This window comes from Scyliorhinus torazame, chromosome 9 (assembly GCF_047496885.1).
Source record: "Scyliorhinus torazame isolate Kashiwa2021f chromosome 9, sScyTor2.1, whole genome shotgun sequence".
NCBI classification, from domain to species: Eukaryota; Metazoa; Chordata; class Chondrichthyes; order Carcharhiniformes; family Scyliorhinidae; genus Scyliorhinus; species Scyliorhinus torazame.
Window position 1 is genome coordinate 102,268,612 of NC_092715.1, and position 26,025 is coordinate 102,294,636.

Here is a 26,025-nt window from a genome sequence, read left to right on the forward strand (position 1 = left end):
CACAACAACGCCTATAATTCCTTAGGAAATTAAGGAAATTCAGCATGTCCACGGGGACTTTTACCAATTTTTATAGATGCACCATAGAAAGCATCCTATCTTTTTAAAAATTCGTTCATGGTGCCTGGGTGTCGCTGGCTGGGCCAACATTTATTGCTCATCCCTAATTGTCCTTGAGGGGGCAGTTTAGAGTCAACCACATTTCTGTGGGTCTGGAGTCACATGGAAGCCAGACCGGGTAAAAATGGCAGATTTTCTTCCCTAAAGGGCAACTGCTTGGCCCAAGACCATAAGAAACTACAGAGCATTGTGAACACAGCCCAGTCCATCACGTGAACCCGCCCCCTATCCATTTGTCTGTCTATACCCTCCGCTGCCTTGGAAAAGCGGGCAGCATAATCAAAGACACCTCCCACCCAAATTATTCTCTCTTCCAACCTCTTCCCTGACACAGAAGATGCAAAAGTTTGAGAACCCGCACTAACAAATTCAAAAACAGCTTCGTCTCCACTGTTACCAAACTCCTAAACGACCCTCTTATGGACTGAACCTATCTCTACTGTGTAGCCCTACACTCCATAAACTTCACCCTATGTATATGAATTTACATTGTGTATTTATTGTATGTCCTATGTTTTTCATGTATGGGGCGATCTGTCTGGACTGTACACAACAATACTTTTCACTATCTCGGTACACCTGACAAATCTAAATCTAACTTAAAAAGAAAAACTTGCAAGGCAATAGGGAAAGAACAAAGATGCAAAAGGTAATTGTATAGCTCTTTCAGAAAAGCTGCACCGGTATGATGGACTGAATGGCCTCCCTCTCTGCTCTAATTATCGGAATGCTGTTGTGATTGTCAATAATGCGGCACAGTAGCACAGTGGTTAGCTCTGTTGCTTCACAGCACCAGGGTCCCGGGTTTGATTCCCGCTTGGGTCGCTGCTGTGCAGAGTATGCACGTTCTCCCTGCGTCTGCGTGGGTTTCCTCTGGGTGCTCCGGTTTCCTCCCACAAGTCCCGAAAGACGTGCAGGTTAGGTGAATTGGACATTCTGAATTCTCTCTCCTTGTACCCGAACAAGCGCCGGAGGGTGGCGACTAGGGGATTTTCACAGTAACTTCATTGCACAGTAACTTCATTGTGTTAATGTAAGCCAACCTGTGACAATAATAAAGATTATTATTAATGCTTTACATGCTATATTGTGATTTAAAAATATATATGCCTGGATTTCAAAGTTGTGTGAACTCGTGTGTTTATTCTCACCACCTCTAGTGCAGGGAAAATCACAGTGAGACAGGCATTATACATGACCAAGTACATGAACAATGAAAACAGTACCGCTCCGATAAGTGAAGCATTGCTTCAGCTCGGCCGTATCTATTGGCTTGTACAAAAGAGGGGAATGCTGTCACTTGCTGGTCGGATGAAGGTAGTTGTTTTTATCCTTAGTGCTGTATAAAGTTATTGGTCTCTGGAGTAATGTTGCAACATTTTGTGTAACTATTGTATTCCACCTGCCACGTACTGTAGCTCCATAGATCATAAACAAAGGACAATAAGATAAATGTAAATATAGAAATATACAGAAAATGCCTTTAATGTTCTCCGCTTCCTCGTTATGTGTAATGCTGTTTATGCTAACTTGCTTGCTTTCAATCAAAAGAATTGGGTGTAGCCAATGTTATGTCTTAATTCCACTTTGCCAGCATTACTATTTTATATGAAATTTTCCTGAGGGGTTTTCCAGTGTTCAAGGGGCTTTATATTTATCTGTACATTATATTACAGTCCTTGATTTGGTCAGGAAATTGGAATTGTTGTGGAATATAACTATATTGCGGAATGGGACCATCGCTTTGGGCTTGGAATACCTTTTGTGTGCCCTACTCAAACAGTCTATTTGTGTATTATAGAGATATATTTTTGGTATTTTTGGAAACTTGATTGATCGTCAGACCTGGAGTAACAATGGATCACTGTCCGAAAGGCAACTTCGTTCCATCCTTCTTGATGTTGCTTGTGATCACAACTTTGGTAACTGTACCCAAAACGCACAAGACTTGTTTAGCATGTGGAAGGAAACCAATAACATGACCAAGTAAGTAGTGAAGTTGTCGTTATTTTCTTGTTGTTTTGTCTTTTTAAATCTCAAAATGCCCATAGGTTCAATTGTGATCTCTAACCATTCTTTTTGTTTGATAATATTTGTAGAAGTAGATTACATTTTTTTTTCAACAAACTATTTTAATGAGGTATTTTTGGCATTACAAACAGCAACAGTATAAAACAATGTACAAAGAACAATAAATGTAGTGCAAACACCGACTCCCATCTCTCCAAGACCTGCCTATTTAACCCCCTATTCTACGCTACCCTAGCCCCCCCACCCCGCTGACGATTAATTACCCGCGAAAAAGTCGATGAATGGTTGCCACTTCCGGGCGAACCCATGTCGGTTAACCAGGTCTCCGACTTCAGGGGCTTTGAGTCCCTCCAAGTTAATAATATTCGTCACTGGGCTCCCAGGGAGGCCAAGGCCAGAACATCTGCCTCTTTCTCCTCCTGGACTCCCGGGTCTTCCGACACCCCAAATATCACCACCTCTGGACTCATTGCCACCCTTGTTTTCAATACTCTGGACATGACGTCCGCAAACCCCTGCCAATATCCCCTAAGTTCTGGACACGCCCAGAACATGTGGACATGGTTCGCTGGTCCGCCCGCATATTTTACACACCTGTCCTCTACCCCAAAGAACCTACTCATCCCGGTCACTGTCATGTGGGCCGAGTGGACCACCTTGAATTGGATCAAATTGAGCCTTGTGCATGTAGTGGTCGTGTTTACTGTGCTCAACGCGTCCGCCCATAAGCCATCCTCCATCTCACCCCCAAGCTCCTCCTCCCACTTATGCTTCAGCTCCTCGGTCTGCGTCTCCTCTGCCCCCATAAGCTCTTTGTAGATGTCCGAGACGCTCCCCTCTCCCACCCATCCCCTAGACACTACCCTATCCTGGAACCCCCTTAGTGGCAGGAGTGGGAAGGATGATACCTGCCTGCGCAAAAAGTCCCCCACCTGTAAATATCTGAATTTGTTCCCCCTTGCCAACCCAAACTTCTCCTCCAGCGCCCTCAAGCTAGGGAAGCTCCTTTGCAGAAACAGGTCCCCCATCCTCTTAATTCCCGCCCTTCGCCATACTCGAAACCCCCAGTCCAAGCTCCCAGGAGCAAACCGGTGATTGTCACATATTGGGGACCACACCAATGCTCCCACTGTTCCTACGTACCTCTTCCACTGACCCCAGATCCTCAAGGCCGCCACCACCACGGGGCTGGTGGAATATCTCGCCGGTGGGAATGGCAGAGGTGCCGTTATCAACGCCCCCAAGCTGGTGCCCCTACATGAAGCTGCCTCCATCCGCTCCCAAACCGACCCTGTCCCCACCACACACTTCTTTATCATAGCAATGTTGGCCACCCAGTAATAACTACTGAAATTTGGCAGGGCAAGCCCCCCCTCATCCCGATTCCTCTCGAGCAGCATCTTACCCGCGGGGACTTACCCGCCCAGCCAAAGCCCAGAATGATTTTGTTAATCCTCTTAAAAAAGGACCGAGGGATGAAGATTGGGAGGCATTGGAATACAAATAAAAATCTCGGTAGGACCGCCATCTTAACTGTCTGCACCCTCCCAGCCAGCGACAGCAGCAGCGCAACCCATCTCCGAAACTCGCCCCTCATCTGCTCGACCAACCGGGACAAGTTCAACTTGTGTAACCGGCCCCAGTCACGCGTCACTTGTTTCCCTAGGTACCTAAAACTAATCTAAATGGTAGCTCCCCAGCCGACCCGCCTGACCCCTTGCCTGGACTACAAACATCTCGCTCTTTGTCATATTCAGTTTATATCCCGAAAACTGGCCAAATTCCCCCAAAGTCGCCATGATTTCACCCATCCCTGCCCCTGGATCTGCTACATATAAGAGTAGGTCGTCCGCGTACAGCGAGACCCTATGTTCCACCCGCCCCCCGAACCAGCCCCTTCCAGCCCCTTGATGCTCTCAGAGCAATTGCCAGCGGCTCTATAGCTAATGCAAACAGCAGTGGTGAGAGGGGGCATCCCTGTCTTGTCCCCCGGTGCAGTCTAAAATAGTCCAAGGTCGTCCTATTCGTCCTTACACCAGCCTCCGGGGCCTGGTACAACAGCCTAACCCAGTCGATAAAGCCCCTACCGAACCCAAATCGTCCCAACACCTCCCATAGATAGTCCCACTCCACCCGGTCGAATGCCTTCTCTGCATCCATGGCCACAACTACCCCAACCTCCCTACTCTCCGGGGGCATCATAATCACATTGAGCAGCCTCCTTATATTTGCCACCAACTGCCTGCCCTTGACAAACCCGGTTTGATCCTCCATAATCACACCCGGCACACAATCTTCAATCCTGGAGGCCAAAACTTTGGCCGGCAGCTTGGTGTCCACATTAAGCAGTGAGATCGGCCTATATGACCCGTATAGCTCCAGGTTCTTGTCCCGCTTCAATCTTAACAAAATAGTGGCCTGTGACATCATCGGGGGCAGCACCCCTCTATCCCTCGCCTCATTGAAAACTTTGACCAGCAACGGCACTAAAAGCCCCGAGAATTTCTTGTAGAATTCCACCGGATACCCATCCGGCCCCGGGGCCTTACCCGACTGCATTGCCTTCAAGCCCTCAACTATTTCTTCGGCCCTAATCGGGGCCCCCAGCCCATCCACCAGCTCCTTGCCCACCCTTGGGAAGGTCAGTCCGTTCAAAAAGCGTCTCATCCCCTCGGGCCCCGTGGGGGTTTCCGAGCGATAGAGTCTACTGTAAAAGTCCCTGAATGCCCTGTTTAGCTCAGCCGAGTCCCCTACCAAGATTCCCATCCCCATCAACCACCCTGTAGATTACATTTTTTACACTTGAATTGCACCAATGATTTATTCAGAATGTCTTACAATTGTGACATATTAAAAAAATAACATGTAAAAAATCATCTCCACGGAATAGTATCGCCAGAGTGCATGTAGCTCAGCTATATTTCAATGTGCAATTCAAGAAGAGAGATAAAGAGAAAAGATTTGCTTTAATATAGCACCTTGCACAACTTCAGGACATCCCAAAGTGCTTTATGATAGTAATAATCTTTATTGTCGTAAGTAGGCTTTTATTAACACTGCAATGAAGTTACCACATTCCGGTGCCTGTTCGGGTATGCAGAGGGAGAATTCAGAATGTCTAAATTACCTAACAACATGTCTTTCAGGACTTGTGGGAGAAAAGGGTCCCAGGTTCGATTCCCTGCTGGGTCACTCTGTGCAGAGTCTGCACGTTCTCCCCATGTCTGTGTGGGTTTCCTCTGCTTGCTCCGGTTTCCTCTCACAGTACAAAAACGTGCACGTTAGGTGGATTGGCCATGATAAATTTCCCTTAGTGATCAAAAAAGGTTATTGGGTTACGGGGGATAGGGTGGAAGTGAGAGCTTAAGTGGGTCAGTGCAGACTCAATGGGCCGAATGGCCTCCTTCTGCACTGTATGTTCTATGCTCTAACCGGAGCACCCGGAGGAAACCCACGCAGACACAGGGAGAACGTGCAAACTCCGGACAGACAGTGACCTAAGCCGGGAATCGAACCTGGAACCCTGGAGCTGTGAAGCAACAGTGCCAGGGTCCCAGGTTTGATTCCCGGCTTGGGTCTTTGCAAGGCCTGTGAGGCTTAAAGTCTTTTAAAACCCTCCTCTAACTAGTTTCAAAAAACTCTGAGTTTGTCAGGGTCACAGGTTTGATGCCAGCTGCTAGCTCCCCACTGGACGGCTCCCCACCGGACGGAGAAACGGTGCAGTTGTTGCGCCATTTGTCCCGGCGTAAAACGTTACTGTTCGCACGCCGGCATCAGTACTTAGTCTGCAAATCGGAGAATCCAGCCCCAGGAGCCTAAGAGCCAAAGAGCAATGTCTGGCTTTTCACGAGTGCAGGGTACGATAGACAGCACACACATCACCATCACAGGAGATGCACAAATATATGAACTGAAAGTATTTTCATTCCGACATGAAGCTGGTGTACAACCACAATAAAGCTTCCGCATGATTCCCTGGAAACTACTCTGACTCTCTCATCCTGAGGGAGTCAAACCTGTCGTGCCTTTTCGAGCCTGAACCTCAGGTCCATGGCTGGCTACTAACGGCAAAGGTTACTCATTGAGGAGGGGGCTGCTCACAGCATTGCGTTAAGTGAACGTGGTGACAAAACAGCGTTATAGCAGCAGTCACCTTCAAACCAGGACAACTATCAATCCGGCCATTGACCTTTTCAAAATGCATGTTAGATGCCTTGACTGCTCGGGAGAATCAGTGCAATACTTTCCTGCGAGGGTGTCAAGGGTAGCAGTGGCCTGCTGCATGTTACATAATCTGGGACAGCGAAGGAGTGGTACATGGGCAAAATCTAGCCCAGTGAAGTAGCTGGCTATTTGGAAGAAGAGGTGGTATAGCCGTATGCCTCAGATGACGATATAACTGATGAAGGCAATGGGGAAAAATGATGAGAGGTGTGCCTGGGTATGTGTCGCCAGCTCAGTACATCACGCCATAGTAAATGGGGAGGATCGAATGGTGCTTTTCCTAAGCAACAATGAAGATATAGATACATCCTTGGAAGCAAATGGCTGTCTAGTCCAATGCTAAATCAGTGCCTTTTATACCCTTGTCGCCTGCAATCTTCCAGGGAATGCCCATTAGACCACAAGAGAAAATCTAAAAGTGTCCTTGAGACCCTCTGGCATCACTGGCTAAAATCTTCACCTTCTTAAGTTAACACCTAGCTGTCTTAAGGAACTGACCACGAGATGCCCTGTGACAGAGGGTTCAGTAAGTGTTTTTTGGAGACTGTCAAGTAGATGGTGAGGGTGTCACTTGGTCACTAACTGAGACCTAGCCCTGAATTTGAAGAATGCTCCTGTGCAGTGCAAGGGCTGATTTAGCGCAGGGCTAAATCGCTGGCTTTGAAAGCAGACCAAGCAGGCCAGCAGCACGGTTCAATTCCTGTACCAGCCTCCCTGAACAGGTGCCGGAATGTGGCGACTAAGGGCTTTTCACAGTAACTTCATTTGAAGCCTACTTGTGACAATAAGCGATTTTCATTTTTCATTTTCAATTGAGACTCAGGCATGCAGATGTCATGAATGCACCAACAAAAACTGACTAGACAGCATAAAGTAACCATACTGTCTCACGAGTGTCAGGCAATAGCCATCTAAAACATGAGAGAATCTAACCAGCTGCTCTTGACATTCAATGGTTTAGCATCGCTAAATCCCCATTCCTTCACTGCTGCTGGGATAAAATTCTGGAACTTACTTCATAAGATGTGGAGGTGCTGGTGTTGGACTGGGGTGAGCACAGTAAGAAGTCTTACAACACCAGGTTAAAGTCCAACAGGCTTGTTTCGAATCACTAGCTTTCGGAGCACTGCTCCTTCCTCAGGTGAATGAAGAGATGGGTTCCAGAAACATATATATGGACAGAGTCAAAGATGCAATACGATACTTTGAATGCGGGTATTTGCAGGTAATTAAGTCTACAGGTCCAGACGGAGCAACTGGAGAGAGGGATAATCACAGGTTAAAGAGGTGTGAATTGATCCAGATAGCCAGGAGCTGGGGGGCCCTACACAAATTGAATCTGACGAGGTTGGTGGACCAAATGGAGGTGGACTTCAAAAGATGGGACATGTTGCCACTCTCGTTGGCGGGTAGAGTGCAGTCAGTCAAAATGGTGGTCCTTCGAGGTTTTTGTTTGTGTTCCAGTGCCTCCCCATCGTGATTACCAAGGGCTTTTTCAAGAGAGTAGGTAGGAGTATTATGGGGTTGGTGTGGGTGAACAAGACCCCGAGGGTAAGGAGAGGGTTCCTGGAGCGCAGTAGGGACCGAGGAGGGCTGGCGCTGCCAAACCTAGGGAGCTACTACTGGGCAGCAAACGTGGCGATGATCCGTAAGTGGGTTATGGAGGGAGAGGGGGCGGCATGGAAGAGGATGGAGATGGCGTCCTGCAAAGGAACGAGCTTGGGGGCACTGGTGACGGCACCGCTGCTGCTCTCGCCATCAAAGTACACCACGAGCCCAGTGGTGGCGGCAACGTTAAGGATCTGGGGCCAGTGGAGACGGCATAGGGGTGCAGTGGGAGCCTCGGTGTGGTCCCCGATCAGGGGTAACCACCGGTTTGTCCCGGGGAAGATGGACGGGGGGTTCCAGGGCTGGCATCGGGCGGGGATTAGAAGAATGGGGGACCTGTTCATCGACGGGACATTTGCGAGCCTAGGGGCACTGGAGGAGAAGTTTGAGCTACCCCCGGGAAATGCATTCAGATATATGCAGGTGAGGGCTTTTGTGAGGCGACAGGTCAGGGAATTCCCGCTGCTCCCGACACAAGAAATTCAAGACAGGGTGATCTCGGGTGTATGGGTCGGGGAGGGCAAGATTTCAGCAATACACCAAGAGATGAAAGAAGAGGGGGAAGCGCTAGCAGAAGAGTTGAAGGGTAAATGGGAGGAGGAGCTGGGGGAGGAGATCGAGGAAAGTTTATGGGCTGACGACCTGGGTAGGGTTAATTCCTCCTCCTCATGTGCCAGGCTCAGCCTGATACAATTTAAGGTGGTTCTCAGAGCGCACCTGACGGGGCGAGGTTGAGTAGGTTTTTTGGGGTAGAGGACAGATGCGGAAGATGTTCAGGGAGCCCGGCGAACCATGTCCACATGTTCTGGACATGTCCGGCACTGGAGGGGTTCTGGAGAGGAGTGGCGGGAGCAATATCTCAGGTGGTGAAAGTCCGGGTCAAGCCAAGCTGGGGGCTAGCAATATTTGGAGTAGTGGATGAGCCGGGAGTGCAGGAGGCGAAAGAGGCCGGCATTCTGGCCTTTGCATCCCTGGTAGCCCGGCGAAGGATTTTGCTAATGTGGAAGGAGGCGAAGCCCCCTAGCGTTGAGGCCTGGACAAACGACATGGCTGGGTTCATAAAGTTGGAGAAGAATAAGTTTGCCTTAAGGGGGTCTGCGCAAGGGTTCTACAGGCGGTGGCAACCGTTCCTAGACTACCTCGCGGAGCGTTAGAGGAAAGTCGGTCAGCAGCAGCAGCAACCCTGGGGGGGGGGGGACGAGAGATTGGTTGAGGGGACGGATGAGCGGGGGATAACATGGAGGGTGGGGGGAAACTGGCACGAACGGGCGCGAGCCAGTGTATAAAGCTATGTAAATATATCATTTCACCATGTATATATCTTGCTCAGGGCGATTTTGTGTTATTTTGTTACGGGGGGGCGGGGGATTTATTGTTTGTAAGGGGAAAAATTGTTTTGTTAAAAAACTTTAATAAATGTATATTTTTTTTAAAAAGAGGTGTGAATTGTCTCAAGCCAGGGTAGTTTGTAGGATTTTGCAAGCCCAGGCCAGATGGTGGGGGGTGAATGTAATGCGACATGAAAGCCGCCTTGGAGAACGCTCAGGACGCGCGACACTGCAGAATCGCTGAGCAGAAAGCTATAGCCACGTTCCGCACACATGAGTACGTCCTCAACCGGGCCCTTGGATTACATCTTTGTTACAGTTCCCATAGAAACTGATAACTTTAAACAAGATATTTGGATTCCCATTTTCCAACTTAAAGGAAGTGCATGATAAGATTTCAAATTTTAAGACTTTTACTGTAGCAGACCATCTAAAAGCAATATTTACTAAACATTCCGTAGTAAACAACTAAACCACAGAAAAATGGTAACTTTTTAACACAGCTAAAAATTCAACACCACAGTCACACTTTACTGCTTTCTCTCTATAGAATTGCAATTTTTACAAGAACAAGTCCACCATCAATCCCAGCTTCCAACATTTTTTTTCTCTCCATTTCACTGGTCAAACTGTCAAGTTACGATCAAAAGGCACATTCTCAGTTTCCAGAGAAGTTCCTGATCAAATACCAGCATTAAGACCCAGTCCAGAAATCTTTTCTCCGTCAGCGAGGTCAAGATGGAGGTGTACTATTCACGACACCCGATGCTGCTCTTGCTCATGTATTTGCTTTGCTTGACCCCTTGTTCCGCACTGTAACCGATCACTGTTTGTCGATGTACTCTATTGATTATTCTTTTTTGTCTACTATGTATGTACAGTGTACGTACCTTGGTTGCAGAAAAAAACTTTTCACTGTACTTCGGCACATGTGACAATAAATAAAAATCCAATCAACTCAAATCAAATTAAACTTCCTGAATCCTTAGAATGCCACATCTCTTCAACCAGAGACCATCTTTCCTCCAGCATTCTGCAAGGTAGCCCACAGATAGGCCACACTTGCTTTTCTCCTGACCACAATTCATCATCATTCAGACCTCTCTATGCCCCTGCTATTACCTTTGTTACAGGTGTGAATCATAGAATTTACAGTGCAGAAGGAAGCCATTCAGCCCATCGAGTCTGCACTGGCCCTTGGAAAGAGCACCCTACTTAAGCTCACGCCTCCACCCTATCCCCGTTACCCAGTAATCCCACCAAACCTTTTTTGGACACTAAGGGCAATTTATCATGGCCAATCCACCCAACCTGCATATCTTTGGACTGTGGGAGGAAACCGGAGCACCCGGAGGAAACCGGAGCAGATACGGGGAGAAAATGCAAACTCCACACAGTCACCCAAGCCAGGAATCGAACCTGGAATCCTAGAGCTTGCACTTAGGAACACTTGCTCCCATGGTAATCAAGCCATTTGGCCTGTTGCCAGACAGAACTCATAACAGATCACGCAACTCTATTCATTACCTCATCTTAACTTAAAGTGATGGTTTAAAACATAATGAGCTTATAAACTTTGCAGTATGTTAGAATCATAGAATCATAGAAGTTTACAGCATGGAAACAGGCCCTTCGGCCCAACCAGTCCATGCCGCCCAGTTTTTACCATTAAGCTAGTCACAGTTGCCCGCACGTGGCCCATAACCCTCTATACCCATCTTACCCATGTAACTATCTAAATGCTTTTTAAAAGACACAATTGTACGCGCCTCTACTACTACCTCTGGCAGCCCATTCCAGACACTCACTACCCTCTGAGTGAAGAAATTGCCCCTCTGGGCCCTTCTGAATCTCTCCCCTCTCACCTTAAACCTATGCCCTCTAGTTTTAGACTCCCCTACCTTTGGGAAAAGATGTTGACTATCTACCTTATCTATGCCCCTCATTATTTTATAGACCTCTATAAGATCACCCCTAAGCCTCCTACGCTTCAGGGAAAAAAGTCCCAGTCTATCCAGCCTCTCCTTATAACTCAAACCATCAAGTCCCGGCAACATCCTAGTAAATCTTTTCTGCACTCTTTCTAGTTTAATAATATCCTTTCTATAATAGGGTGACCAGAACTGCACACAGTATTCCAAGTGTGGCCGTACCAATGTCTTGTACAACTTCAACAAGACGTCCCAACTCCCGTATTCAATGTTCTGACCAATGAAACCAAGCATGCCGAATGCCTTCTTCACCACCCTGTCCACCTGCGACTCCACCTTCAAGGAGCTATGAACCTGTACTCCTAGATCTCTTTGTTCTATAACTCTCCCCAACGCCATACCATTAACTGAGTAGGTCCTGGCCTGATTCGATCTGCCAAAATGCATCACCTCACATTTATCTAAATTAAACTCCATCTGCCATTCGTCGGCCCACTGGCCTAATTGATCAAGATCCCGTTGCAATCCTAGATAACCTTCTTCACTATCCACTGTGCCACCAATCTTGGTGTCATCTGCAAACTTACTAACCATGCCTCCTAAATTCTCATCCAAATCATTAATATAAATCACAAATAACAGTGGACCCAGCACCGATCCCTGAGGCACACCACTGGTCACAGGCCTCCAGTTTGAAAAACAACCCTCTACAACCACCCTCTGTCTTCTGTCGTCCAGCCAATTTTGAATCCAATTGGCAACCTCACCCTGGATCCCGTGAGCTTTAACCTTCTGCAACAACCTACCATTCTGTACCTTGTCAAAGGCTTTGCTAAAGTCCATGTAGACAACGTCTACTGCACTACCCTCATCTACCTTCTTGGTCACTCCCTCAAAAAACTCAATCAAATTTGTGAGACATGATTTTCCACGCACAAAGCCATGCTGACTGCCCCGAATCAGTCCTTGCCTCTCTAAATGCTTGTAGATCCTGTCTCTCAGAATACCTTCTAGCAACTTACCTACTACAGACGTTAGGCTCACCGGTCTGTAGTTCCCAGGCTTTTCCCTGCTGCCCTTCTTAAACAAGGGCACAACATTCGCCACTCTCCAATCTTCAGGCACCTCACCTGTGGCTGCCGATGATTCAAATATCTCTGTTAGGGGACCTGCAATTTCCTCCCTAGCCTCCCACAACATCCTGGGATACATTTCATCAGGTCCCGGGGATTTATCTACCTTGATGCGCTTTAAGACTGTTGACTGAGATGTGAATCTGACTGGCAGTCTGTTTTCTTGTATGAAGTTCGTTATTGTTACAATGTGAAGTTTAAGTAATGAACATTTACTTTACATCAAGCATTTAGCAGTAATGCCTTTGCTGAAAATTCTGTTGTGCTATGTGTTTCTGAATGACCTCTTTGAATTATCATCTTGTGATGTAGTTTGAAGATGGCAATGGCAATCTGCCTGATTAGATGTGTATCCAGACAGACATTGAAAAGTTATTCAAATCCTCATGATTGGTCTATGATTATTAGCAGAGCAGCTGTATAGAGCTTACCTAGCTGGCTTACAACAACTTGTAGTTGTGTTGTATCTGTCCTTAATTTCAGGACTAAAATGAAACACTTGGGGAGCGATTCAACTAAATGGGAACAAAGTCCCATAGCGGGTGCGTTTATCCGCGTGTTTCCCAGCATTCGCAGCGCCGAGAAACACATGGCTATTCAACGCCACTTGCGTTAACTAAGGGGTGTTATGGTTCTGGGTTTACAGAACCCCAAAGTGTTTCATGGAGTTCAACCGACCCACATCTTTCAATAGATTGTGGTGTGGGAAGCACAAGGCGTTATCTCCAGGTGTGATACAGAAATTATGGACAATTGGTTTTTAAAACAAAACAATGTTTATTCTATGAACTCAAGTTAACCTTTTAAAAACAAACATTGAATATCTTAACACCCATTTCTTCAAAGATAACCCCAAAAGACTACAACACTAAATAATCCTTCAAACTGTTCCTTTAAACATCCAAAAGACTTCAAACCTTCAAAAATAAGAACACACCAGATTACATTCAATATATTTATAGTCTTTGGATTTGCAGACATCAACAGACCAGCTCTGTGTTTTCTTCCTGCAGCTCTCAGCAAAACACACAGACATTCCCAGCTGCCTCCTCAAACTGAAACCAAAAGCAGAAGGGAGCTCAGCTCCCCCACCCTCTGACATCACTTCAGTAATATGATCAGCTCCATTTCTTAAAGGTACATTGCTTAAACATCCATTTCTTAAAGGTACTAAAGGTTCTCTCACATGACAGGGCCCTCAGGGGGAATGTGCAGCCAAGGCCACATGTAACCACGTTGTCTACACCGAGGAGCTCCGCTCGCCGGAACTCAGTAGTGTAGCCAGAGATCAGGATGCATTTTTAAATGGCGTCCCAATCTCCGAGGCCCCCCCCTCCCCCACCTCAAGCTCCAATGCACTGCAGGAAGGCCCCCAGGGCCCTCCCCAACACCCATGCAGGGAACCCCCAGACCGATCGCCAACACACACAAAATGCCAGCTTGACACCTTGGCAGTGCCAAACTGGCACCCAGGTGACACGGCCAGACTGCAAGGTTGGCAGTGCCAGAGTGCTTGGGTGGTACCAGCAGTACCAGGGTACCACCCTGCCAAAAGGGCATGCACCTGTGGCCTCTGATCCGCTGGGAGACCCCCACGAGTGCCATTCCATCTGTTTGTGGGGACCTGTGCTGAACGACGCTCGCCTGGGGTCTCCGAGGCAAAGGGGTAGATCCCAATTCCTTGCGAATCTCGCAAATCTACACATTAATGTGAGATTAGCTGTCTCGTTTTAATATGCAGATTTGCTACAAAATGATCCCACCCACGATGGGCGGGATTCACATCGCAACATTTCGCGAGATTGCGTTAGATCTTACGAGGCGTTGCGAGCTGGGTATATCCGGGGAGCAAGGTGTCCCATTTTTTTACCAGCCATGCTGCACCGTGGCTCACTGTGTTTCGTGAGCAGCATTGCCATTGGATCGCGCCCTTGGGCTCTGAATTATATAATAGAGAATTTGTGACAGAGAGAAATAGAATTGTTACAACACAGATGGAAGCCATTAGCCTGTGTACCTCTGCTGGCTCTCAGTGGCATGTCACATACATGGGGTATCCTGGAACTCCTTCCTAAGAGCATTGTGGGGTGCCTCCCCTGCATGGACCACAACGGTTCAGGGAGGCAGCTCAGCACCACCCGTCTTAAAGGTGATTAAGGATTAGCTGGATGAGAGTTTGTAAGCCCCCATTCTACAGCAGAGCCTGGTCTCCAGTCATCTCGGATTTTCCCACTATTGGGCCAAGACCTTGCTCCGTTGGGACCATGTAGTGGTTGGTATGCAACAACCACCCTCAGTTGGTAGCACGGTATGGGCAGCATACCAGTGGTTAGCACTGTGGCTTCACAGCGCCAGGGTCCCAGGTTCGATTCCCGGCTGGGTCACTCTCTGTGCGGAGTCTGCACGTTCTCCCCGTGTCTGCGTGGGTTTCTTCCGGTTGCTCCGGTTTCCTCCCACAAGTCCCAAAAGACGTGCTGTTAGGTAATTTGGACATTCTGAATTCTCCCTCTGTGTATCGAGCAGGTGCCGGAGTGTGGCGACCAGGGGCTTTTCACAGTAACTTTGTTGCAGTGTGTAATGAAAAATGGGAAATGTGGTATTTAGCCCGTGGGTGTTATCCTGGGAGGACTTGGGGTTTTTGTTTGGGGAACCAATGTTGGGCGAAGTTGAGCTGGTGTCTTTAGAGGGATGGGACATCACCAGTCAGTGCCTTGAAGTTCATCTGCCTGCCATTCAATTAAATCATGTCTAGTCTTTGACCGTGTTGCGGGGGAGGAAAAAGATGGTTGGCCACTATTTTTACCTCCGGGTGTGTGTGGAGGCGACCCCAATGGGAGTTTTTGTTGTTTATGAGCTTAAAAGTTTTTGATTAGAAAAGGCGCCCTGGGATTCGCGGGGTCCGTTGCTGTTTGAAGAGAAGCGGCGGTTGACAGCGCGAGCGGGAAGCATGCACTGGTGCTCGCAGGGACAGTTATTTTTTAAAAAATAACGGCAGTTAAGAGCAGTTGAGGCAGTTAAAAGTGGTTCAGTTGGAGAAAGACAGCCGGAGAGGAAGGCAGCCGACGACTGGAGCAGAAGAAAAAAGCCACCGTTGTGCAGAGGCTGGGCGAACGGCTCTGCAAAGCGAACAAGGTGCCAGCGGCTACAAAGAACAAGGTCATAAAGAAATAAATAAAGAGCAGGAGGAAGAAAGAAGAAAAAGCTATGAGGCTCGCTTTTAAATACCAAGCAGCCCAGAAAATACATCGGAAGACCCAAGATTAAAAAGAATAATGATTCACAAGGAAGACCAGAAGGCTTACTACTGGCCCAAAGCATCGAAAGAAAAAAATCTGTTATATCCTTTTTAAAAATAGTTTTAATCTTTTAATTTTGAAAATAAACTTAAGGTGATAACCTGAAAGAATTGTTATTAGAAAGTTTACTTATTCTACTTAAAAAGCCTGACTCGTGAGTAGAGCTATTAAATGATAGGTAAATGAAATCTTCTAGGAAGATATGGGTTATACCGGTGATTAACTTGAAAAACTAGTTTGACCTGACTAGCACCCACCTAAGTCTGTCTAGGAGTCAGGGACACAAGGGAATTCCTGTTCACCACATAGAATTTCTCAGCCCTTTTTGGTCTAGGGGGAGATTTCTTGGTGATTTTCCGACCCTTTTTGGTCTAGGGGAGATTTCTTGGTGTTTTCTCGACCCTTTTTGGTTTGGGGCGAATTCTTGGTGATTGTAACTTCAAATCTTAATGTAAGCCTACTTGTGACAATAAAGATTATTATTATTAAAAGAATGCATGCACAAGCACCTTCCACCCCAGCCCACCCACCCAAATTAATTTCAGGGATTGAAATGTTGGGACCCTTATGGTAACCTAAACAGCAAGAGACCCAAACGTCACACCGCCATGATAGACCAGGATCTCCGGTGCTACAACATTAACATCACACCCCTGACCGAGACATGCTGGGAGATCTCAGATGCCCTAATTATGACAACCTTCAAGAAATGAGACAACTGCGGAAATTGCAGAAGGATTTCCCTACTGTCCACCATGGGAAAGGCCAACGGAAGAATCCTCCTCAACTGCCTCCACCTAGTGGCTGAAGAGCTTTTTAAAAAATGTCGATTGTCTTTTTGTGGTGATCTTTAATTAAACCCCTTTATTCCATTGCTGACCAATGGAGATAGCTATTACTTTTTTTTATAAGGCCCCTCGTAATCGCGTCAACCCCTCTCAGGTCAATCTTTATTCTTCACACCTGTACTGAAAAAATATCAACTTTTCAAGCACTTCTGAACTACAACCTTTCAAGCCTTATAATATATTAAAATGAACTGTTTATGCCAACTCGTGCATTGTTTTTATATTCTTCTTGTAGGAATGATGTCTAAAACTACATAAAGCTCTAATTGTGAGTTAACTATGCTCTTGCACAGGGCAGCATAGTGGCGCAGTGGGTAGCACTTCTGCCTCACAGTGCTGAGGTCCCAGTTCGATCCCGGCTCTGGGTCACTGTCCGTGTGGAGTTTGCACATTCTCCCCATGTTTGCATGAGTTTCGCCCCCACAACCCAAACATGTGCAGGGTAGGTGGATTGGCCCGCTAAATTGCCCCTTAGTTGGAAAAAATGTGGGTTCTCTAAATTTATATTTAAAAAAACTATGCTCTTGCACAAGTTCGACAATAACCACGTCTTTATGTACTAAAAGGGGTGAATTTTACTTTTAGATGGACATCTTAGCGGGTGGACAATCTAACCAATTAATTCGTCCAACAGGAGAACTGTTCCATTTTAGGGAAATGGTGCTAATTAGCATGCAACCGGAAAACAGGTGTGCACCCAAGCAAGTACCCAGTTGCAGCTAGCTGGCTCTGGTTAGGGCAAAATGTTAGGAATATCGGGAGTCATTTGTGACTCTACGGAAATAGTTTTTTGGGGGCCTCTGTTCTACTTAGCCAGCTTTTAGTGAGAGGAATGCCAGTCGTGCATCCTGCAGCAAATAAACTTTCAAAATTGCATTAGAATTCCATGTATTTCAAACAACCTTTATTTGATTCAGTTAGACATATGACCATATTGATCTAAGTGTTCTGTGCTAACAGGTTTGTTGATGGTACTTCCGTTGCCTCTGGAGACCTCTATTTGTCTTGTGACAATTCCTACAGAACCAATGAGATCTCGGTTCTCGGGATCTCCTGACTCCAAGCACTCTCTACAGGCCCTGAATTCTAATCTTCCCTCGGGCTTTGACTCAACTTCTCAACTTCTGGCTGGACAGCCTCTCCCCTTCCAAATGTTTTTGCATTACCTGACCATCTCTGAATGGCAAAGCATCAATCAGAATCCTTAAGTAACGGTAGCAAAGTGGTAATGTTACTTTACTAGTAATGTAAAATTCTGAACTAATGCCCTGGAGGCATGTCCAAACCATGCCACTGGACAAATTTAAATGTAATTAATTATTATTTATCTGGAAAATAAAGCTGTCTCAGTAATGACAACTCAACTACCCGATTGTCAGAAAAATGGATTTGGTTAACTAATGTGCTTCAGGGAAGGAAATCTGCCGTCCTGACCCAATTTTGCCTATATGTGTCTCCAGATGCGCTGCAATGTTTTTACTGTATTCTGAAATATTCTAGCAAGTGACACAGTTATATGAAATACTACAGTAAAATAATTTAACAATAAAACTTGATGGACTGCTCAACATTGACCAAAGTACCAGAAACAACAAAAAAGGCGCACCTTTCCCAGTCAACCCTGCAAAATCTTCCTTACTAAACATCTACGGATGTTTGACAAGGTTGGGAGAGCTGTCCCACAGACCAGTCATGCAACAGCCTAACATAGTCATTCTCTATTTACTAAATCACACCGAATCAACTAGCTAAGTTGCTCTTTTAAGAGAGCTGGTGTGGACATGATTGCCTGAATGGCCACGTCCTGCGCTGTAACTATCTGTTGTGGAATTTTAAGTCTCAATTGATCTAAATTCTGAAACTGCTGTAAACAGTATCACGAACCAAAGTGTTCTGTGTTTTGAAAGGGCTTGTTATATCAAAACCGAAATCGAAGGGGAAAAGATCCAGTTTAAATTCATGTCCAGGGTGTATTCCAACTATTTTACATTTAAACACTAGCTGCTTCTTCCTTGTTTTGAGTGATTCAATTGTAACATATTCACTGAGATAGGAGACAGTTGTGTCATGTACAGTCATGATAGTGTGCAATCAGCTCCTAACCATGTCTTTAAATTTATTGATCACTTCCAGTGCTGTAACTTTTCCATGTTAATTCTTAATGCTTTCCCAAGTCCTTAGTTGTTTTTAAAATGTATGTCAATGTGTATCATTCTGGTTTTCTTCCTGCAGTTTACCATCTGATCTCACAACAACGATCTACAGTGTTGGAGGACGTGACGCCGAGGGCTGGATATTCATACTCCAAGCATATAATAATTTGCAGTTGGAAACCGAGAAAATCAAAATGCTCAGAGCCATGGCAAAAAGCAGCAATGCCCCAAAGCTGATCTGGTTTGTAAAACTGCAATTCTACATTTTTATGCCTCCTAACAATTTATGAATACATCATCATGGAAACAGTGTCAACATATGTTCTCTTCCCCCCCCCCCCCCTTTCCTTTCTGTTCTGTTCCTTTTGAAATGTTGCTTGCCTATAATGTGTTTTAACTCTGATAAGTGATCTATACCAATGTTAGTTTGTCTGTTCTCTTCAAAAATGCAACTGACCTCCAGTGTTTCCAACATTTTTGGTTTTGTTTAAGAAATACTGTATTAGGTTTGTCCATAGGGGCAGTAGCATGAATCTAAGTAATCTATAACTTGACTACTGCATGTTGAACCTTAATGGCATTCACTGATTAAATAAAACAGCATAAAAATCTTTGAAGCGACAGAACAGCACATAACCTTTTTTCACAATAAAATCAGAAATAATGTCCTCAACTATTAGTAAAATATTTGGGATATGACCCTCAAATCATTGTACTCCTATTTGCTTTTGGAAAGGAAAATATTTTGGAAGGAGATTCTTAAAAATAAATCATAGCTGCTAATGTAAAGAATGTGTTTAGATTTCCCCACAAAAGCTCCTCCAGTATGTTTGAAATTAAGTGATTAAGTCTTTAACTAAACAAATTTGACCGAGATTAAAAGTTTTACTTTAATTTCTGAATTGTCTTTCATATATCTCTGGATTGTTCCTTCATAATTAATGTATTGCTTAATTTTAGGCGTTGGTTTCCAGATACTAAATGCAGTATTAATGCTTTATTTCCTAGGTTAATGTACGAGAGCTTGCACCATGGTGTTATAAGGACACAGGATTTACCCTTCATCCTTGACACTGCCAGCAAAACCCTAGCCGGATATCTCTTTGCTTGGGATTTTGTCAAGGAAAATTGGGATAATCTAGTTAAAAAGTAGGTTCCTCATATTGATTTGTTTTGTTCAAATTAGTTGGGATGTACATAAGGGGCTTGTTACAATAAAATTCACCAGAAAGCTATTCATAATTGGGTGCCATCCGATCCTTTCATGAAAATGTTCATATTATTTTACAAGCCTTGTGTTGCACAGACAACGTTTTATAGATTCATCATTACCTCTTGGTTTTCTATACCTTGTGATTTTTATAAAAGAAACTTTTTAATGGCTTTCTCAGCCTGAGGGACTACCTATAATGTCCTGTGATCGTATACCCCCAAATCCCTCTGCTGCTCTGCAGCAGAGATTACTTCCATTCATAGATAATGCCTGTTAATGACCCAAACAATTCTGAGGTTTGGTAAGTATGATGGTTCCTGACATTTATGCTAGCTACTTCTAACTATTTTCTCTATCTCGATATGTGATAATTTTGTTCTTAGGCTTTTAGTTTTTTTAAAAGTCCTACCATTTTTGTTATGCTAATTTACATGGATTAGCTGTCTCCCTTTTTAAAAATGGTTATTTAATTGGCCATCTGCAGTCCTCCAATACTCATTTGAACCCAAAAATAAAGATTCTGGGGCAACAACAGTTTTCTTCTTCCCTGACTCCCCCTCCACCCCCCCAACCTCCTGCCCCCATTTCATAATCTTCCCCCCCCCCCCCCTCCCAATCTCCGATTGATTTTAGGATGAATTCTGTTGGATCCTGGCACATAGTTTTTCTTTAATTTAACTTTATGTTTTCCTTTTTATTCATTATAATACAGCTCATTTCCCCTCATTACTCCAGCTCTGTTTCTGAGGCACTGTGATAATGCAATTATGTGTAAACTGTGTGGAACTGTTTGGTAATGATGGAAAATGCCTGTCAAACGATCTTCAATAAAGATAATCACCCTTCAGTTAGTGCTTGCATGGGTACGTTTTGATCCCTGTTTCATTTTAAAAAACATAAGAAAGACAATAAACAATAGCTAGGAATTATTTACCGGGGTAGTTAATCAAGTGATTCAGATGATATGCTCTGAGGACTGTGAACAGTTTATTCTCACATCTGTCTTCCCAAAATCATATTTTCTAGAAATAATTCCTATTTCTCATAACGTATATATATGATTTTTAATTTCGGGACCAGTTTTGTTTTTGCTATTATTTACTCCACTCTGGCTTTGGCCGATGCTTAACTGACAAGACCAGTAGGTGGCACTGTTATAGGTTTTCAATGGTAAATGAGCTGCTACAATGGGCTGGATTCTCCATTCCTCGAGTCACGTGTTTCTCGGTATTGCGCTATTCTGCTTATCAATGGAATCTCCCATTGAAGCCACCCCACGCCGCCAGGAAACCCATGAGTGGGGGTGCCCTGCCGGCAGAAACGAAGAATCCCAACAGTTGGAGAATTCCAGCCAATATCTTTATAACTTGTCATACAATATTTTCCTGTGTTAAAGGTGTAATCTAATTACAAGTTGCAATCCAGGGGGACAAAAGCTGGCTGTGTATGGATGCAGTTATGACTACAGTTCTTCCTGTAGTTATGAAATTAAATGAATGGGGGAAGTACGCCAAATTAGCCAGTTTGTCGCCAGCAATTATTTATCTCCCACCCACATGTTGTGGCCCTTGTATGCCCCAAAGATTTTTACTTGTCCCACTCCCATCCATCCAAGATGACGCTCCAGCACCCGAAAATGTGGGCTCCCATGTGTACGCAGCTCTGAATAGGCGGGCACACGAGAGTGTTAGAGTGACATTAGTAACCAACTGATTTTAAAAATGCAGTCCATCAGATCCAAGTGGGAAAGAAATAATTAAGTAGCCCCTTCCATTTTAACAGCCCCTGCCCTCCATGCCCAGGAACGATTTTAAAATCAAAGGCATGGCATTAGGATCTATAAGCACCCTGTTGACCGGCATTGTTTCCTGGCCCACACATTTCAAATGTAAAATTCAGGCCCTTGTATTTCAATCCTTTCACAGCCTTGTCCCTCTTGCGAAGATACTTTTAGTCCCGAAAAGCAGGTGAGTTAGGAGCATGTGGGTGGTTTAAGTGATGAAACCTGAATCCAACTCACTTCATGGTTGACAGAAGCAGGACGGAGGGGTCAGAAAGCAATCCTTTCCCAGGTTGACAGCCTCATATTGATCCACTTTTTCAAATTTAACTCTGGCCAGCCAGGTTTCCGGTGTTCGGGAAACCTGACAGCTAAAGAAAAGAGAGAACTGCTGGTATGTCTTTCATTTACCTGCTGCATTCAGTGTTCCTGCCTTGTTAACCCCAGATCTCCCCTCAATCACTAAATTATGCCCAATCAAAGGAAAACTTAATCTTCCAGGTTCCTGACTTTAGTCTGGTTCTCTCTCTCTCTCTCTCTCTCTCTCTTTCTCTCTCTCTCTCTCTCTCTCTTTCCCCGCCCCCCCCCCCCCCAACCATCACTCTGCACCTCTAATTTCTCTGGGATCTCCCCCCTCCTTTTCTCAATGTTTAATGTTGTATAGCTCCGTTCTGAAATACTTCTGTCGCTCCTACATCTCCTTTAAGATACTTTATTTTTTTAAACCAAAAATGTCTTCAACCAAACTTTTGGTCACTCTGATATCTTCTCATTTGCACAGCAGTCACCTTTTCCTTGTGAACGTTCTCGCTGTGTTTTCTTGCATTAAAGATGTTACATAATGGCATGTTCCTTTTAAACTGACTAACACTTTAAAAGCAATGTCTCTGTTGGACTTACTATAAAAGTTTTAAAATGTTTAATTTTTAAAACTTATTATTAGGTTTCACCTTGGATCATATCCTATTCAATCCATTATTATTGGAACAGCATCACAGTTTTCAACAAAGAGCCACAAGTTTGAGGTTAGTGTCTTCTCAATTATGAAGAGATTACAAGCATTTTTTGTAAGGCAAGTTTTATGAAATCAATTGACGTGGGGAAAGTCTGATGTTATTCACTTTGATCGTAGAAAAGTAGAATACTGTTTAAAAGGTGTGTAATTTGTAACTGCTGATGTTCAAAGAGACTGCAGTGTGCTTGTATAAGGAGCACAGAAAGTTAGCATGCAGGTACATTAGGCAGGCAAATTGCATGTTGGTCTTTATTGTAAGGACACTGGAATATAGGAATAATAATATATAATAATCGCTTATTATCACAAGTAGGTTCAATGAAGTTACTGTGAAAAGCCCCGAGTCGCCACATTCCGGCACCTGTTTGGGGAGGCTGGTACGGGAATAAGAAGAATCAAAGAAGTCCTACTCCAGTTGGACAGGGTTTCGGTCAGACCGCATCTCATATACTGTGTGAAGTTTTGGACTCCATATTTAAGGAAGGTTAGATTTGCATTGGAGGTGGTACAACGAAAGTTCACTAAATTGGTCTTGGGATGAGAGGGTTGTCCTTTGATGAGAGGCTGAGTAAATTGCGCCTATATTCTCAAGTGTTTAGAAGAATGAGAAGTGATCGTATTGAAACCTACATAATTCTGAAGGGGCATGATAGGGTAGATGCTGAATGATTCTTTCCACTTGTAGGGGAATGTAAAATATGGGGGCACAGTCTAGGGATAAGGGGACAATTATTTAAAACTGAGATGAGAAATTACTTCACTCAAAGGGTGGTGAATCTTTGGAATTCTTTATCCCAAAGAGTTGTGGTTGCTTCATCATTGAATATATTTTAAGGCTGGGATAGAGAGAGCTTTGGTGTCTTCGGGAATCGAGGGATATGGGGAGCGGGAAGAGAAAATGGAATTGAAGCCCAGTATCAGCCACGATTGCATGCTCAATGGGCCAAATGGTCTTTCCTGCCTCCTGCTGCTATTGCCTGTGTTCTTGTAATTTGAGATTACCAATAGATAACTGCTTAGAGCAGTTTATGGCACTTTTGTGTACTCAATAAAAGGTAAAGTCACCATAGTCCCAGATGACCATGGCTGCGTTCCCCTTTGAGGGGGAGAGCTGACTGATGGTGATTTAATCTGAGGCGAGGGGCAAGGTTGAGAAGGCGAGACCTTCATGAATAACATCAGCCGGTACAGGAATTGAACCAATACTGCCCAGCCAACTGAGCTAAACCAGTACTCAATATAGGTAAAAGCTGTGCGCACAAGCAAATCCCACAAAAAGAAAGTCATCCTATGTTTATAGTTTGATCAGGGAATTTGCTTTTTATTTCCCATTTTCTTTTTTATTCAAACTAACTTCTTTTAATTACAGGTTCAAACATTTTTTGAATCACTGACAGACAAGGGTATGCAGTTGCAAGCTGTCCAAGAGGCACTTGAGAACATTCAGCTGAATATTCAATGGATGGACAAAAATTTGAAAAACCTGGAAGTGTGGCTATAGAACTTATTCTCTCTTTTCTCTTCAGTAAATTAAATTTACCTATGTGCGAAGTGATGCTAAATTGCTGTAGTATAAAACAGGATAAAGTCAGTTGTCACTCACAATAACAGCAGTTTGCACTATTGAAGGGTTGTAGTTAGCTCAGGGTTACTGTTACTTTTGTTTAATTGTGATTACGAGGAGCTGCAGACCAAACTCTGGGAATCTGGTGATGGGTGAATGTATTTGCAAAAACAAAATAAGCAAAATGGTCATTAATGAGTTCCTAGTTTCAACCATTTATCATGTGAGTTGGGAGGTTAAGAATGCATACCATGTACCATTTGAAGACAGAGGGCGTCATTCTCCGACCCCCCGCCGGGTCGGAGAATGGCCGTTGGCCGCCGTGAATCCCGCCCCCGCCGAAGTCTCTGCTCCCGGAGATTGGGCGGGGGCGGGAATCCGGCCGCGCCGGTTGGCGGGACCCCCCGCTGGATTCTCCGGCCCGGATGGGCCGAAGTCCCGCCCAGGAATTGCCTGTCCCGCCGTCGTAAATCAAACCTGGTATTTACCGGCGGGACCAGGCGGCGTGGGCGGGCTCCGGGGTACGGGGGGGGGGGGGGGGGGGCGGGGCGATCTGACCCCGGGGGGTGCCCCCACGGTGGCCTGGCCCGCGATGGGGGCCCACCGATCCGCGGGCGGGCCTGTGCCGTGGGGGCACTCTTTCCCTTCCGCCTCCGCCACAGCCTCCACCATGGCGGAGGCGGAAGAGACTCTCCCCACTGCGCATGCGCGGGAAACTGACAGCGGCCGCTGACGCTCCCGCGCATGCGCTGGGAAACTGACAGCGGCCGCGGATGCTCCCGCGCATGCGCCGCATTTCCGCGCCAGCTGGCGGGGAAACAAACGCCATTTCCGCCAGCTGGCGGGGCGGAAATCCCTCCGGCGTCAGCCTAGCCCCTCAATGTTGGGGCTAGGCCGCCAAAGATGCGGAGCCTTCCGCACCTTTGGGCCGGCGCGATGCCCGTCTGATTGGCGCCGGCTTTGGCGCCAGTCGGCGGGCATCCCGCCGTTGGGGGAGAATTTCGCCCAGAATGTTCAGCTTACCAAGCAATTCAACTTTATATTACCATATACTTGGTAGTAAAGGGTGTTTTTTTTTCATTAGGTATTAGACTTTGCGTACAGTGTTTTGTGTGGCATATTGAAGCTGTCCTTCACCTAATAATAACACCTAGTGCAAAGTGGATACTCAGTCCTCTGTAAAGCAAGGCCATGACCGCAGCACAAAAACAACCATAATATATAGTGTATGGTGTATTTCCCTGTATTGCATTGGAAATACCAGCATTATGAGCCCATATAACTTGAATTGCTACATCCTTACTGAGGCCACTGTTTTGACAGAAAAGAATGTGATCACCAAATGACTTTTAAGAGAAAATTCTGGAATCGCACAAAACAAGAAATTGACTTAATCCAGTTACCTTAAACTAGCCACCCTAGCTTTTATACATTTTAATTTGTTTTTCATCGCCTGCTGCATGCAGTCTCCACTGAATGCTGTACATCCGTTTTTTAATGCTATAGACTATATATTATGAAAACTGTGAAGCTCTTAAGTTTACAATGCCGGTTTTTTTATCCGAGGGTTCTGTGATGACCTGTTGAGCTTTGCTATCATGATTTATACTGTCGTCAGATTTACTCAAATGAATTAGTGCTATATTTTGCTGACAGCCATCTATATCTATTTGACAGATTTGAGTTTTAAGTACAATTGGAATTTGCGAATTGTTCAAGGCCAATAAAAAGTTAACAGGATGTTTATTATTTTAAAAAGCTACTTCTGTATTGTGAATCAG

General features: G+C 45.2%; 1 protein-coding gene across 1 annotated transcript in view; it reads left to right on the forward strand.

The window, feature by feature from the left end:
• The window catches only part of lnpep (leucyl/cystinyl aminopeptidase), a 185,885-nt gene extending 161,111 nt beyond the window's left edge, over window positions 1–24,774 (forward strand). The window contains exons 13-18 of the mRNA XM_072516343.1: window positions 1,281–1,437; window positions 1,922–2,106; window positions 18,752–18,913; window positions 19,681–19,821; window positions 22,609–22,690; window positions 24,050–24,774. Of these exons, the coding sequence (XP_072372444.1) occupies window positions 1,281–1,437; window positions 1,922–2,106; window positions 18,752–18,913; window positions 19,681–19,821; window positions 22,609–22,690; window positions 24,050–24,181 (859 nt within the window). The 3' untranslated portion in view covers window positions 24,182–24,774. The remainder of the gene's footprint in view (window positions 1–1,280; window positions 1,438–1,921; window positions 2,107–18,751; window positions 18,914–19,680; window positions 19,822–22,608; window positions 22,691–24,049) is intronic.
• The last annotated feature ends 1,251 nt before the right edge of the window (window positions 24,775–26,025 follow it).